Here is a 14,869-nt window from a genome sequence, read left to right on the forward strand (position 1 = left end):
CAAATGTACAGTCAGTATGTACAGCTGCGGTCAATACCCACAGCACAGTGTATAAACGATACAGCGATGGACATCTTAGGTCCGGCTAAAAAATAAATAACAAGGTATCATGTTTCATTTTTGTCTGCATTTTGTAGCTACACAAACAAAAGGTCACTTGCAAGCAACATAAAGTTAACTTTTTCAGATGGCTGCACTCGGTCTGGGGGGACTCTTCAATGCCTTTTAGGTGCGTCAATTATGAGCCCACCATGCTACTACTGCGCAGATTGATAACATTTGTCTCAATTAACAAGTTTGCCCTTGGAAGCTAAAGAAGTAACGAGTAACTATTTGATTGTTCATCTTGTTAGAGATTCCTTTAAAAGACCTACCTGTACTGTACTATGTTGGCCCCAATTTTAATATGTTCTTTCGCTTTGTGAATGTATATATTGTTACGTTGGGGTGTGCTCCGGCTCAATTAGTTTGGGCTCCGTTATTAAATAAGTGTAAATGAACAACAGATAAAGAGAAACTCCAGACATAGATATAATTGTATAGAATATGAGCTTTATTGCTGGAGTGTATCTGAAGTACAGTCTCTGAAGTCTGGAATCTTAGTCTTTTACATATTAAAAAACAACAGTACAGTATTTAAGTCATTTCAACTTCCTGTGAGGGGGCAATAACCTCTCTGTGACATAAACTCTTGGTCTTACTTATAATTACTAAGGCACATGGAGATGACTATGACTAACCTTATTTGTAATACACATGAGATGCAACAGGTTGTCATCTGTGTTTAAGCATGAGTATTTCATGGAATTAAGACAAAGGGGGCTTCTACGAATATGATGTGGGTGTAGGGTGAATATGTCATGAACAGGAAGTAAGCAGTTACTCTTAAGACAAAGAGGCATGGAAGCAAATGTTTAAAGTAATATGATGGGGATATGACTACATACTACATTACAATATATGCAAAACTCCATGGCAATGGTTTTAGAATGGCATATTCAGCAGGAACTGCTTCTTGTGTAAATATCTTGGTTTTACCATCATTAGCTATTAGGGCTGTGTCATTCCGGTTAATTCACTAACCGGTTAACCGTTTCTATTAACCGAACGGTTAACGTTTAAACGTAACCCGTGTTGTTGCCTCAAATTAAGAGCCGAAAATCAGAGTTATATAGCTCAGATTATAATTCCGAAAGAGCGCCACCACTTTGATGCGGAAGTACATTCTCAAAATAGCGCTGCAAGTATCGTTTTTTCGTAACGCGTATGTCAAGAATTTGGTTGTTGTTAATTGGACTTGGGGTGCGGGGCGCCCTCTAACCAACCAGATAACCAAATGAAGGGAAACTAGAAATCTTTGCTTCGCTTCTTTAATCTCTCTTCAAATCATGCGAGTGCATGAACGGTAAAACTGAAAAATAAACAAAAGACTAATAACTAATGTGTACATGAAAACATTGAAAATAAACACAGTCGATGACTAGTGAAACACATCTAAGCTTTAAGATGCACAAGGTAGCAAGGAAAACCTGAATACATACTGGCAACAACCATACACCCCATCACACTGCATACAATCTAACGCATGAGAATACATCTAGCTATCTCATACAACCACTCACATCTCAAAACCAAGGCTTATGTAGATAATACAACACACCCAATCAGAATGATATAAATATCACAATGAACGTATATAAAAAGCTTGTTTAATAATAATACAAAACAATGACAGAAGAAAAACTTAATGATACAAGATCATATAAATTCTGACAATTGATGTATAACTTGTAACACGGCGTGCAGCAAAATCCCTGTGGCTTTCATAATATATTCTTATACATAAATCGTGGGCACCCGGCACGTGACACAACAGTACGTGAATAAACAACAATACTTTAACAAAATAAACAATGTTACATCTTAACTGTATGCATCTCTTAACAACTTAGCAACTGTAATTTAAAATAAGATAACTACTGCTGGGCACAAGCTAAAATGGCAGAAACACATTTAACAATGTCTTCAAGAGAAGATATGACAGTACTGCAAAACACTTACAGAATGTTATCCCCTAGCTCTTAATGTCCCTGAATCACAAGCTACTCAGCTTAAAACATCAGACATCTTGCAGCGGTCGTTCTGTCACCTAAAAAAGGAATCAACAATAAACAATCCTCAAGAGGCAGAACAATAAACAAGCAGTACAAAACACTTGTCTCCAACACTAGGACTACACAGCGACTTGAAGAAAACAAAACCACATGCAAAATGATGAGAAGATCCCAGCTCATGAATATTCATAAGTCAAGAACAAAAATGGCGATTGGAGGTGCTTTAGCGAGTGCTCTGTATGTACAAAAACTAAGTACCCAAGGTTCACAATCAAGGTGATAAAAGTAGCGATAAACTCTGAAACAGGTCACACATGTATACGACATGTACCTCAAAAATATCTGTAAGATCTATACATCTCGAAGAATGTATTTTTCAACCCAAACCGTAGCCTCACATATGAAAATTCTACTCTAAAAAATCACCGTGAAACTTGAAAATCAGTTTAACGCAGTGACACTAGCATACATTATACACAAACAACACCTCTGTCCGGCAGAACAACACTGGCCACAAGAGTAAACTTAAAACACGGATAATTAAAAAACTATTGCATTAGCAGGAAAAAACAACATATAAATAGGTTCAAAACTCACCAGAAAACATCATACTAATGATCATATCGAACAAATTACGCCATGTGAGCTGAACTTCTGAAACTATACCGACATGAACAAACAGGTTGTCTTAACACGTGTAACTAACAAAGCTCCGATCCTTGTCGAAAATAGAGGGCGTAGAAACAAACGACAATGTAAAAATCGCGAACAGCACACTCCCCCCTGTGATGATGGGATCATCACATAAACACTGCAAAACTACTTCTGCAACTAAAAAGACAAAACCAAGGTACAATGGAAACCCGAGTACACACTACCTAACCTAAAAGGCACAAGAAGAAGAAAATACTAAGCTTAAATGAAGGTGTGTATAGGTCTAACGCGCAATCAGAAGAACCATCTCTCTGACTGGCCGCAACATCGTCTTTTTTACTATTTCTCTGACTGGCTGCCGGATTAGTTGCTTCTGGTCCTCGGCTATTACTTCTACGTTGGCTTTCCTCACATGGCCATCGCTGCTGGTCGCAACATCGAGGACTATTCCTAATGGCCAATCATTTCGATGAGCGTCTTGCTTGACAAGGACGACATCACCAACCTTTATGTCTCTTCTGGGCCTTTGCCACTTCTCTCTGGTCTGGAGCAAAGGCAGGTAATCTTTGCGCCACTTATTCCAAAACATGTTGGACAAGTGTTGGACACGTCGCCACTGACTCCTCAACAGGTCCTTCTGGTTAAATGTTCCCTTAGGTGCTGTGACTTGAGATGATTTCATTGTCAGCAACATGTTCGGTGACAAGTTCAACGGAAACTCTGGGGCATTACTATCGGGTAACAATGGGCGTGAGTTGATTATGGCTGCTACTTCTGCCATAAGAGTTGTGAAGACCTCATGTGTGAGCTGACTAGGCTTGACATCTCTCAATATTCCATCCAGGATGCGACGTGCAATCCCGATCATTCGCTCCCAGGCTCCCCCCATATTGGATGCATGGGGCGGGTTGAAAACCCACTCACAACCGCGACTCAGCATATACCTCTTGATAAGTTCCTTATCTCCAAGCTGATGTCCAATTTCATTGCAAGCTCCAACAAAGTTCGTACCACAATCTGAACGGATCTGCCTGGCTGGACCTCTTACTGCAAAAAATCTCCTCAGAGCATTGATGAAACTGGAACTGTCCATTGATTCCAAGACTTCTATGTGGACACCACGGGTCACCATACATGTAAAAAGAGCAGCCCATCTTTTGGGTTGACTAGCACAAGCCCTGGTTCTACGGCTATTGATGGAAAATGGTCCAAATACATCAACACCGACAAAGGTAAATGGCGGTGCTTCACTAACCCTCTCTTTTGGTAGGTCAGCCATAATTTGGTCCTGGCACTTTCCCCTTAGCCTTCGGCAAGTCACACAATCTTGAATAACTTTCGTTATTTGTCTCTGTCCACCAATTACCCAGTAGCCTTCATTTCGCAAGGTACCCAAGGTGATGTGTCGGCCCTGGTGACTACATTGTCGATGGAAATGAGCAATTATCAGCTTCGTCACATGATTGTCCTTTGGGAGTATGGTTGGGTGAGTTGCTTTCTCTGACAGCTGAGCATGCTGCAACCTTCCGCCAACTCTGATTATTCCTTCACTGTCTAGATAAGGATTGAGGGTAATCAACTTGTTACTCTTGCTCAACTTTCCAACTCTCAACTCAGCTATCTCCGCAGAAAAGGCTACGCTCTGCAAGCTCTTGATAATGGTAGTCTCAGCTTGGAGAACCTCTTTGACAGCTTTTGTCTTCTCACAGATATGCCAACCCTTGCAGTCGGATTTGGCCTTCAATGAAGTTACAATATGTACCAGGTTGGTTGTCGCTCTAACCACTGACTTCCAACTGGAAAACCTGGAAAACCTTTCCACACCAAGAGTCGGTTGTGCCAAATTGACTTTGTTGCAGTTGATCTTCTCCGAACATACCTCAGGGTCATCTACCAGAACTACCACCTCTGCCTCACGTTCATCGTTGTCTGTCTGCAAATGCTTTTGTCTGAGGAAGTCTGGTCCCACCAGCCACATGGAGTTATTTAACTCTGTTGCCGGAATAGATCTTGTAGCTTGGTCGGAAGGGTTCTTTTCAGATGGGACGTACACCCACTGTTTAGAGCTGGTAGTTCGAAGAATTTGGTTGACACGATTGCACACATAAGTGCGGAAACGACGCTTTGTGTTGGTAATGTACCCCAACACCACCTTGCTGTCAGTGTAGAACTTGGATTCATCGATCTTCACCTGCAGTTCCTGAGTGACATACTTTTCAATTTCCGTTGCCACAACTGATGCACAGAGTTCCAAGCGTGGTATGGTTGTCGCTGCCTTGGGTGAAAGCTTCGCTTTGCCCATTACTAAACGAACATGCACTTCGCTGTCATCACAAATTGTTCTCAAGTAGCAGGCTGCACCTATGGCTTTGTTGGAGGCATCCCCAAATGTATGTAATTCTCTTCTAACTGCCTGGGAGGATGGGCAAGGAGCAAATGGCCGCGGTATGTACACATCTGCTAGAGCACTTAAAGAATCTCTCCACATCTTCCATTCATGTAGAAGTTCCACTGGAAGAGGTTCATCCCAATCCACTCCACCATGAGTCATTTCACGGAGCAGCATCTTCCCTTTGATGATCACAGGAGCTGCCAAGCCTATCGGGTCAAAGATGCCATTTACTTCAGACAGGACCATTCTCTTGGTACAACAATCAGGGTTTGATCCTGTCAACTGGAATGTGAAAGAGTCGGTTTCCAAGTCCCAACAAACGCCTAGAGTCCGTTGTACCATACCTTCATGCTTGGATGAGAGGTCTGCCTCTGTTAAGTTAGGTGCCAACTCATCTGGCTCAAATGCAGCAAGAACATCAGTGTTGTTGGAAGCAATCTTGTGGAGACGAATATTGGCTGTTAACAGCAGATCTCTTGTCCTTTTGAGTACATCCACTGCTTCTTCCACTGTGGGTAAAGACTTCAGCAAATCATCCATGTAGAAATTTGACTCCACTATCTTCCTCACATCTGAGCCGAACACCTTCTCGCCTTCTTCCCCAGTTTTCCTTAGCCCACTGATGGCCACAGCTGGAGATGGCTTATTCCCAAAAATGTGCACAGACATTTGGTATGTGACAATTTTCCCATCTGTTTGGTTGTTTTCATACCACAGGAACCGTAGAAATCTTCTGTGGTCTTCCCTCACCTTGAATGCGTAGAATATCTGCTCAATATCTGCAGTGATTGCCACTGGTTCTTCTCGAAACCTGATGAGTACACCTAGTAGTTGGTTCATCAGATCAGGACCACTTAGCAACACATCATTCAAAGAAACACCTGAGAACACGGCGCTGGAGTCGAAGACCACCCGCAACTTATCTGGTTTCCGAGGGTGGTATACGCCAAAGTGTGGAAGATACCAAACCTCCTTCATTTCGTCTGGGGAATCAATGCACTCAACTGGAACGGGTTCTGCAAGATTTTTATCTAGAATCTTCGCCATGAACTCAAAATAGTGCACCCTCTTCTTTTCATCCCTTGACAGAGACTTTACCAGAGATTTCATCCTTGTTTCTGCTTGGTGTCTATTGTTGGGCAGTTTTCTACGGTTGCTTCGAAAAGGCAATGGAGAACACCAATTACCAGCAGTATCTTTCACCATCTCCTTCGTTATCATCTCAGTGAATTCTTTATCATCAGAGGATGGGCCTAACTGCTCATCTAATGAGGTGCTCATAAATACATTCTCCCCTATCTCACTTTCCTCCAGCTGGCACTCTTTGATTTCTACCATATTACTGCATGGTTGAAAGTTAGCTGACATGCGGCCATTCCTCAGAACTTGGGTATAGTATGTGGTGATTGTATCTCTCTTCAGATGGTTGTGATCGCCTCTGATATGCGCTCCATTCAGGCAAACTTCTCCTACAACCACCCATCCTAAATCAAGGCGATGAGCCCATGGTTGGTTGTCCTCGCCATTTATCACTTCTCGGATCTTGTGAAATTGAGGAGCATCTCTGCCAAGGAGAATGGCAATCTCTGCATCTTCATTCAGTGGAGGTAATCTTGGAGCAATCTGTTTCAGATGGTCAAAGGCCGCTGCAACTTCTGGAGTGGGAATTTCTGACATATTCCCTGGAATGTTGTCGCACTCGAACAAGGTGGGGGCTGGGGCTCGAACAGAACCATCTACACTCTCAATTATAAGGCCCGAAAGTTTCCTACCTTCCATTTCTTGCAGGCCACTGACTGTCTTCACAGCATATCTGGACTTTCTCATGGTAACATCAAGGCGATTTAGAAGATTCTCATTTATAAGGGATCCATCACTCTGATCATCGATCAAAACATACGTGAGTACAGCTTGTTCTGGCTTGTCCTCTAGGTAGGCTTTAGCCAAACAGATCTTAGCACATGATCTTCCTTGCATACTTCTGCCACACACTTTGGTACACCTTGGAGTAACAGAAGCAGTAGGTGACTCTCGGTTGGGTACTGGCCTGTGCATTATGGTGATATGTCCCTTGCTACAAGTTTCACACTTAACTTGTGACTTGCAGTTACGAGAAAAATGGTCTGGTCGCAAACACTTAAAACATAACCGGTTGTCCTTCACAAACAATGTTTTCTCCTCGTGGGACTTCTCTTGAAAACTGCGACAATCCTGGAGCTCATGGGCTGAATTGTGTATCGGGCAGTTTGGAGCTTTAGCTTTGTCTTTGACACCGGTCATTCGCACTGTCACTGCTGATTTTTGAAGCATACGATTGTTGGCTGCTTTGGCATCAGCAAGCATAAAGCTAGGATCGTTCTGTACTCTTGCCTGTTCCTGTACAAATTGAACAAAAACTTCAAATGGTGGGAAAGAAACAGAATGCCTTTCTTTGTACTGATACCCCTTGTCACGCCACTTCAGTATTAACCACTCGGGAAGTCTCTGCACAAGAGGCCCTAAACCCCTTGAGGAGTCTAAAACCAGAAGGCCGGGAAATCGTTCGTTCTCTTTGACATATTGTGCCTCCAACAGCAGATAACCATACTCTTCAAGTTTTACATTATCTCTGGAGGCTATTTTGGGAAACTCCTCCAGTCTTCGCATTAGATCGTGCTCAACTGCTTCAGCTGAACCGTGTCTTTCATCTAGGTGAGCCCAGATCCTTTTGAGGCCCAATTCTGGCCGGTCCACATGTATGTCGTAAATCTTTTGTACAAGAACCTTAGCATTTCCTTCGATGTTGTCGATGATCAAGTCAATTTCTTGGATGGGCTTAAGCTCTAGGTCTCTGGTTGCCTGTTTGAAGCTCCCCCTCCAAGATCTGTATTCCCCTGGGTTACCTGAGAATTTCCTGAATCCACTCTTCACCAGCTCTTTCTTCAAAAACATGTTGCTAAAGGAATTTAAGTGTGACACACTCATACCATTTCTGGGTTCTTCCTTAAGTCTTTCAGGTTTTCTCACAAGACCTTCAAGACCAGCATGGTGAGAAGTATGATACACTGGGTCAGCCTGAAGCTCATCATTTTCCCCAGCCTTAGGGCTCTCCGGGAAATGTTCTGAAACATACTGCGTTGTGCGATGCTGGGGGTCCACCTTTGGCAATGACAAATTTGGCCTAATAATAGACCTACCTCCTTCTGAAGCAGCGGCCTCGAAAACCTCTGCTTCTGCTTCGGCCATTGCATAATCCTTTTCGGCCCCGAGGAGCAGCAGTGCATTTGCGAGCTCCCTTTCTTGTTGCCTGAGGTTGGCCTCCTTCTTCGTAAATTCAAACTTTGCTTTGAGGGCCTGTGCCTTAGCTCTTGCTTGGACGGCAGCTGAGCTTGTTGTTGATCGTGAGCTCCCACGGTGAGATGAGTCCTTTATGTCATCTGAGTCTGCGATTTCTTCGATCATCTTGAGCCGAGTATTCTTTTTACTGTTAATTGGACTTGGGGTGCGGGGCGCCCTCTAACCAACCAGATAACCAAATGAAGGGAAACTAGAAATCTTTGCTTCGCTTCTTTAATCTCTCTTCAAATCATGCGAGTGCATGAACGGTAAAACTGAAAAATAAACAAAAGACTAATAACTAATGTGTACATGAAAACATTGAAAATAAACACAGTCGATGACTAGTGAAACACATCTAAGCTTTAAGATGCACAAGGTAGCAAGGAAAACCTGAATACATACTGGCAACAACCATACACCCCATCACACTGCATACAATCTAACGCATGAGAATACATCTAGCTATCTCATACAACCACTCACATCTCAAAACCAAGGCTTATGTAGATAATACAACACACCCAATCAGAATGATATAAATATCACAATGAACGTATATAAAAAGCTTGTTTAATAATAATACAAAACAATGACAGAAGAAAAACTTAATGATACAAGATCATATAAATTCTGACAATTGATGTATAACTTGTAACACGGCGTGCAGCAAAATCCCTGTGGCTTTCATAATATATTCTTATACATAAATCGTGGGCACCCGGCACGTGACACAACAGTACGTGAATAAACAACAATACTTTAACAAAATAAACAATGTTACATCTTAACTGTATGCATCTCTTAACAACTTAGCAACTGTAATTTAAAATAAGATAACTACTGCTGGGCACAAGCTAAAATGGCAGAAACACATTTAACAATGTCTTCAAGAGAAGATATGACAGTACTGCAAAACACTTACAGAATGTTATCCCCTAGCTCTTAATGTCCCTGAATCACAAGCTACTCAGCTTAAAACATCAGACATCTTGCAGCGGTCGTTCTGTCACCTAAAAAAGGAATCAACAATAAACAATCCTCAAGAGGCAGAACAATAAACAAGCAGTACAAAACACTTGTCTCCAACACTAGGACTACACAGCGACTTGAAGAAAACAAAACCACATGCAAAATGATGAGAAGATCCCAGCTCATGAATATTCATAAGTCAAGAACAAAAATGGCGATTGGAGGTGCTTTAGCGAGTGCTCTGTATGTACAAAAACTAAGTACCCAAGGTTCACAATCAAGGTGATAAAAGTAGCGATAAACTCTGAAACAGGTCACACATGTATACGACATGTACCTCAAAAATATCTGTAAGATCTATACATCTCGAAGAATGTATTTTTCAACCCAAACCGTAGCCTCACATATGAAAATTCTACTCTAAAAAATCACCGTGAAACTTGAAAATCAGTTTAACGCAGTGACACTAGCATACATTATACACAAACAACACCTCTGTCCGGCAGAACAACACTGGCCACAAGAGTAAACTTAAAACACGGATAATTAAAAAACTATTGCATTAGCAGGAAAAAACAACATATAAATAGGTTCAAAACTCACCAGAAAACATCATACTAATGATCATATCGAACAAATTACGCCATGTGAGCTGAACTTCTGAAACTATACCGACATGAACAAACAGGTTGTCTTAACACGTGTAACTAACAAAGCTCCGATCCTTGTCGAAAATAGAGGGCGTAGAAACAAACGACAATGTAAAAATCGCGAACAGCACAGTTGTATTTGCTTAGTTTTGACGATCGTTGCATTGAAAAAGACGAATCGCGCGTTTTCATGAAGTTTTAAACAGATTTTTGTTTCTCTTTCAGTTCATCGGTAACTGTTACAGAGATATTTGAAGCAAATATTTCTTCGTTAATTGCGTAGCCCCTACTGTAATAGCGCAGGCATTGTATGGCAGTTATAAGCCTAATATTACTAGGCCTATTTAATATTGGCATTGTGTATTGAAGTTCGCGATCATATGGAGTGTTGGACTACAAGGCTTCCACCAGCTAGGCCAAGGTTAGGAAAGTCGGTTGTTAGGAAGCGATTACTACACAAGTGTACGGTAGTAGGGCTAGGCCTATACGCAATTACAAGTACAACAATGGGTCACAGATATATTGAATTTGTGCATTGTGGCGGGGTAGATAGGGGGAAGTGTGGAAAACATTGTTAAATTTCCCGCGAACACCCTGTCGATTTCCCGCCGGAGTTCGCGCAGCAAACACAATTAGCACGCGTAGCATAATGGCGTGGGGTAGTCCCCCGGTGAGGTCATGTGGTGGGGGTCCAGGGCTTAACGCCCCGGAAAATTTAGCGCGTCTGGCGATAAAATATTCGCAGTTGTGGATGCAAAATACTGACAACTTTTTTCATTTAAATTGTTACGAAACTGATGAAAATTTTGAAATGACAAGTTAGAGTAGCCATATTTTGTTATAAAATGAAAAGAGATCTATCTGTCTTACAATCATTAAAAAGTTTAACTTAAAAAAACATGCGATTTTATGAAACAACGTTCGGCAAAGCCCCATTCCTAGACTGCCTAACAATAGCTTGCACTATACTGCAACTACGGTAGGCTACATTTTCCAAGGTACTACCTTGCCAAACAACTGTGAGCTCATCCCCTGTCTAACAGCTGTTGTTAACAATTTTTTGGCATGTTGCCAAGGAACGTTTCATGGTCTAGAATTAATAAGGTCAGTCAGTAAAGGTTCGGATAAGTTATGAGAATTTTTATCTTAGACGTTTAAGAAAAGTAGGTAAAATATGATCCCCGTAACAGCTAGGTAAGTAAAACAGGCAACTGACTCCTCCGCATGAACAAGACAATCTATTCCACATGATACATGAAAGTAAACCTTGTAATCACATGTTTAAGGCCACTTGGCATGATTAACTAAATGCTTAATATTGTTTCCATGTTCTTGTAGAAAACGTTAACTTCGCAATATACAATTAGTTGTGTTTTTGTAGTTCCGTGAGATCCGTAACCGACGAGGTGGTTAGGCTATTTGCTATACACTTAACTATGGTAGGATATTATTTTCTCCGTAATTTTGGAAATTCTAGAAAATACTTTTTCGCCGCTTAATACCAGATGTGTTCTTACGTTTTATTCATAATTGGGTGTACTAGAACCTTGTTTACATGACATTAGTTGCATTTAGCACGATATGCCAGTTTCGCGTGAATTTTTCAAAAGTTTTTTGCTCGATCTTTCGTAAAATTTGAAAGGTGTACCAACTTACTTTTCGTACACAATTGGTTATTTCTCTACTGATTTTCAGAGTTTTTTTTTTACAGTCAAGTGTATACGTTGTGCATTGAGTATAAACTTATCGCGAAGGCAAGAAAACGATGCGGGGACTTCCAACAGACAAATGTTTTCTTTGTGGGATTACTGATTAAAAACGGTTAAACTTATACGATGTACGGCGGACGTTTATCCGGCCGTTCGGTCGGTTAATCGGTTAACCGTTTAACCTTTACAGCCCTATTAGCTATGTGGCCTTAAGAAAGTAAACTTAAGCAGACTTAGAAAAAACAATATATAAATGTTGTTTCTTGGCTGATTAGGTAAATAATTCAATGAGAGATTGAGCACAAAGTATTTGCAGTGTTAATTACCCCCTTATGAACTGACATGACATTCACAGCAACAACCAGCCTGCAAGTCAGATCGTACGGGAGATGAAAACGCCTTGAAATGCTACATGTTAATTTCATCTCAAACCGAAGAGCAAATTCGCAAGTTCACTGTCATAGCACATGGTAGAACAACTTTTGATTTTCTCGTTAAATGTCACTCCCTGAGCGGTGAGCAACATCATACAGCAACCTATTTGTTGCCAAGAGTTTCAATGTTTTTCTAATTTTACGATGTTTTTACCTAATACTAATTGAATAGCATATTATGATGTTAGGTAAGTGGTTGTCTGGTTGATCAACTTCAAAATATAATCATACTACATAAGCCAGCTTCCTAGGCTAAATAATGTTTATCATTAATTGTTACAAAAATGTTTTAAAAAGGAAGCACTGCTAGCTAACATGTTTGTTACTTGCAATGGTACACTGGGAATGCAATAGGGCACAAGAAACTGGGGTTGCAGAAAATTAGGCAGACATGACATGAAATGCCCCTTACAGAAATTGACACAAATTATGCAGCCTTGCATCCAATGATAATCATTTGAGTCAACAAATCCACTGTCTCTGATTTCCTGGCTATGAGTCTTATCTGTCTAAGAAGGTATAAATCTTTCTTTGGAATGACAGTAACATAATATTTAATCACTCTGCAAAGAAGCCAACTCTGAAGTTATCCCAGCATAATTAAAAAGTGGTCTTGCCTGGCCATGCAATTTGTGTACACAAGAGTGATAAGCACCCAGCTTTACAGCTGGAAGTGTGAACTCCAATATCAACTTTCTGCTGAAAACCAGAGTTGTGGCCTATATATCAGGAATTCAAGAGTGTTCAATTCTGTAAGGGTCACTTTCATAGCATGTGTAGTATAATTGCACTAGCCTAGTTCTCTGTGTTAGGGAAAGTTGTGCGGTATGTGGTTACTGTAAGTGAAATTCTTACAGTGTGGACACTGGCATTTGAAGTTACTTGTGTTCACAAAATGGTTAACACTTGGGAATGATTTAAACGGCTTCAGTTTACATGGTTCAATTGCTTTTGATTTCTCTTTTGCTAACTGTTTTGGCAATTTCACAAATCTGTTCAGGTGATGCAGAATTTATTTTGCAGGTGGTTCAATTCCACCAACAGAAATGACTCAGCCATACAGTTTCAAGAAGGTATACAAAGACATAAACATGTATATACCGATAACCGACAGTGAAACAGTTAGTTTCGCACATGGGCGGCAATCATGAGGGAGGGGGGGGGGGGGAGGGACGGGGACAAGTCTCCCCCAATATTTTAGGTAGGGGATATAGTATATAATATCCCACCAATATTTGGTGGCATAGTTTATTTTGTGTGGCTATGAATAGAAAATAATGCGTGACATTATTTATCCAAATCATATTTGGCGGTGGCGAAACCTTCATCCAACACATGCTGCATGAGGTAAGTGACACTTCGAGGTCGTTTCTTTGATCTGTGACCGTATAGTTGCCACTCATCATTATTATCATGTCTGTACATCTATTGTGAATGAGTGTACAGTAAGTATCTGTTCGTACACTCATATATATGATCCACATCGATATGGGTTCCCTATTTAATTTCTTTTTTATGTTTTTACGATATTGTTAGTAATTTCAAAAGAGAAAATGCTGAAGATGCAATTTACAAGGCCTGGAAAGTGCCATTTACAGCGATCTGGGAGGCATTTTCAGCCAAAATTTTCTTGTACGCTTCGCTCCAAAAATGGTGGCGCTAAGCTTAGATAGTTTTCAATGCCGTATCTACGGCTGTGATAGTTTGCCTACAGTTTCGCCCCTCCCTTGGCAAATTCCTGGCTACGCGCCTGAAACCGAAACAAAGCGAAATTTTGTTCCCCGCTTAAAAATTGGGCTTAGTGATGAAATTTGATAACCAAAAAAAAAAAAAAATCAATATATATATATATATATATATATATATATATATATATATATATATATATATATATATATATACAATAAAGAGGAAATGAATCTCTAAATTTATTGGTGTTTAGTGTACATGCTGTACACTCGTCTTTCTTCTGACGCAGTAGTTTGATTTGATTTATTTATTTGTTTTTCACGTGTAAATTTACAGTGTGAAGGAAGTCTTCCAAAAAGCGTACAACAGCTTAACAAACAGTTTGGTTGGTTTGGTTGTTTAGTTTCCGTGCACAGGTGCTATGTAGTCACCGCTTTTCTTAGCAAGTTTTTTTTTTTTTTGTATATCATAATGTCACGTGACAATACAGGCTGCTATGCTGTTCTCCAGCTCCTTGGGCGTGACGAAAGCAGCATGTTTGTTTCATGACGTAAAATCCAAACGAATAAGCCATGGCACAATAATCATTTAAAACGTGCTAAACTTATGTAATGTCGAAAAAGTAGGCCTATATAGAGCAAATTTGATTTCCAATCCGATGTCTATAGTTACAGATTTTGTCAATTATCTAAATGACTGAATCAAGGATGTAATGTTTATATTTAAATTTAACAAGAAACCCGATTGCGATGCTTCCTAATGCTAAAAATTTGGACGGGTCGGAGATTGATAGGACGGGAAGCGATAGGACGGGGAGCGATAGGACGGGGATCGATTGAACAAAGAGCGATTGGACGTTGAGCGGGTGGACGGGAGAAGCTCTGTGCTCCCTCTGTATACTATGCTCAAAGAGGTAAATGAATCATTTACCTCGTTGACT

At 40.7% G+C, this 14,869-nt stretch overlaps 1 protein-coding gene across 5 annotated transcripts; it reads right to left on the reverse strand.

Moving 5' to 3' along the window:
* Positions 1-1,277: 1,277 nt before the first annotated feature.
* Positions 1,278-10,228, reverse strand: LOC139971396 (uncharacterized). Of its 5 annotated transcripts, XR_011794368.1 has the most exons (5): positions 10,051-10,228; positions 9,401-9,488; positions 2,712-8,750; positions 2,062-2,149; positions 1,278-1,411 (listed from the first exon to the last, which is right to left on the reverse strand). XR_011794368.1 is itself a non-coding variant. In XM_071977773.1 (3 exons), the coding sequence occupies exon 3, from the start codon at positions 8,599-8,601 to the stop codon at positions 3,052-3,054; it is 5,550 nt and encodes a 1,849-aa protein (XP_071833874.1). In that variant the 5' UTR covers positions 8,602-8,750; positions 9,401-9,488; positions 10,051-10,228; the 3' UTR covers positions 1,278-3,051. The 5 variants fall into 5 exon arrangements, 1 of the variants encoding a protein (XP_071833874.1); XR_011794369.1 differs by having other exon boundaries at positions 2,712-9,488; XR_011794371.1 differs by having other exon boundaries at positions 9,401-10,228.
* Positions 10,229-14,869: the final 4,641 nt, after the last annotated feature.

This window comes from Apostichopus japonicus, chromosome 8 (assembly GCF_037975245.1).
Source record: "Apostichopus japonicus isolate 1M-3 chromosome 8, ASM3797524v1, whole genome shotgun sequence".
NCBI classification, from domain to species: Eukaryota; Metazoa; Echinodermata; class Holothuroidea; order Aspidochirotida; family Stichopodidae; genus Apostichopus; species Apostichopus japonicus.

Coding starts and splice junctions, on each gene's coding strand:
- LOC139971396 (XM_071977773.1), bottom strand. CDS start 8,601: ATGATCGAAGAAATCGCAGACTCAGATGACATAAAGGACTCATCTCAC.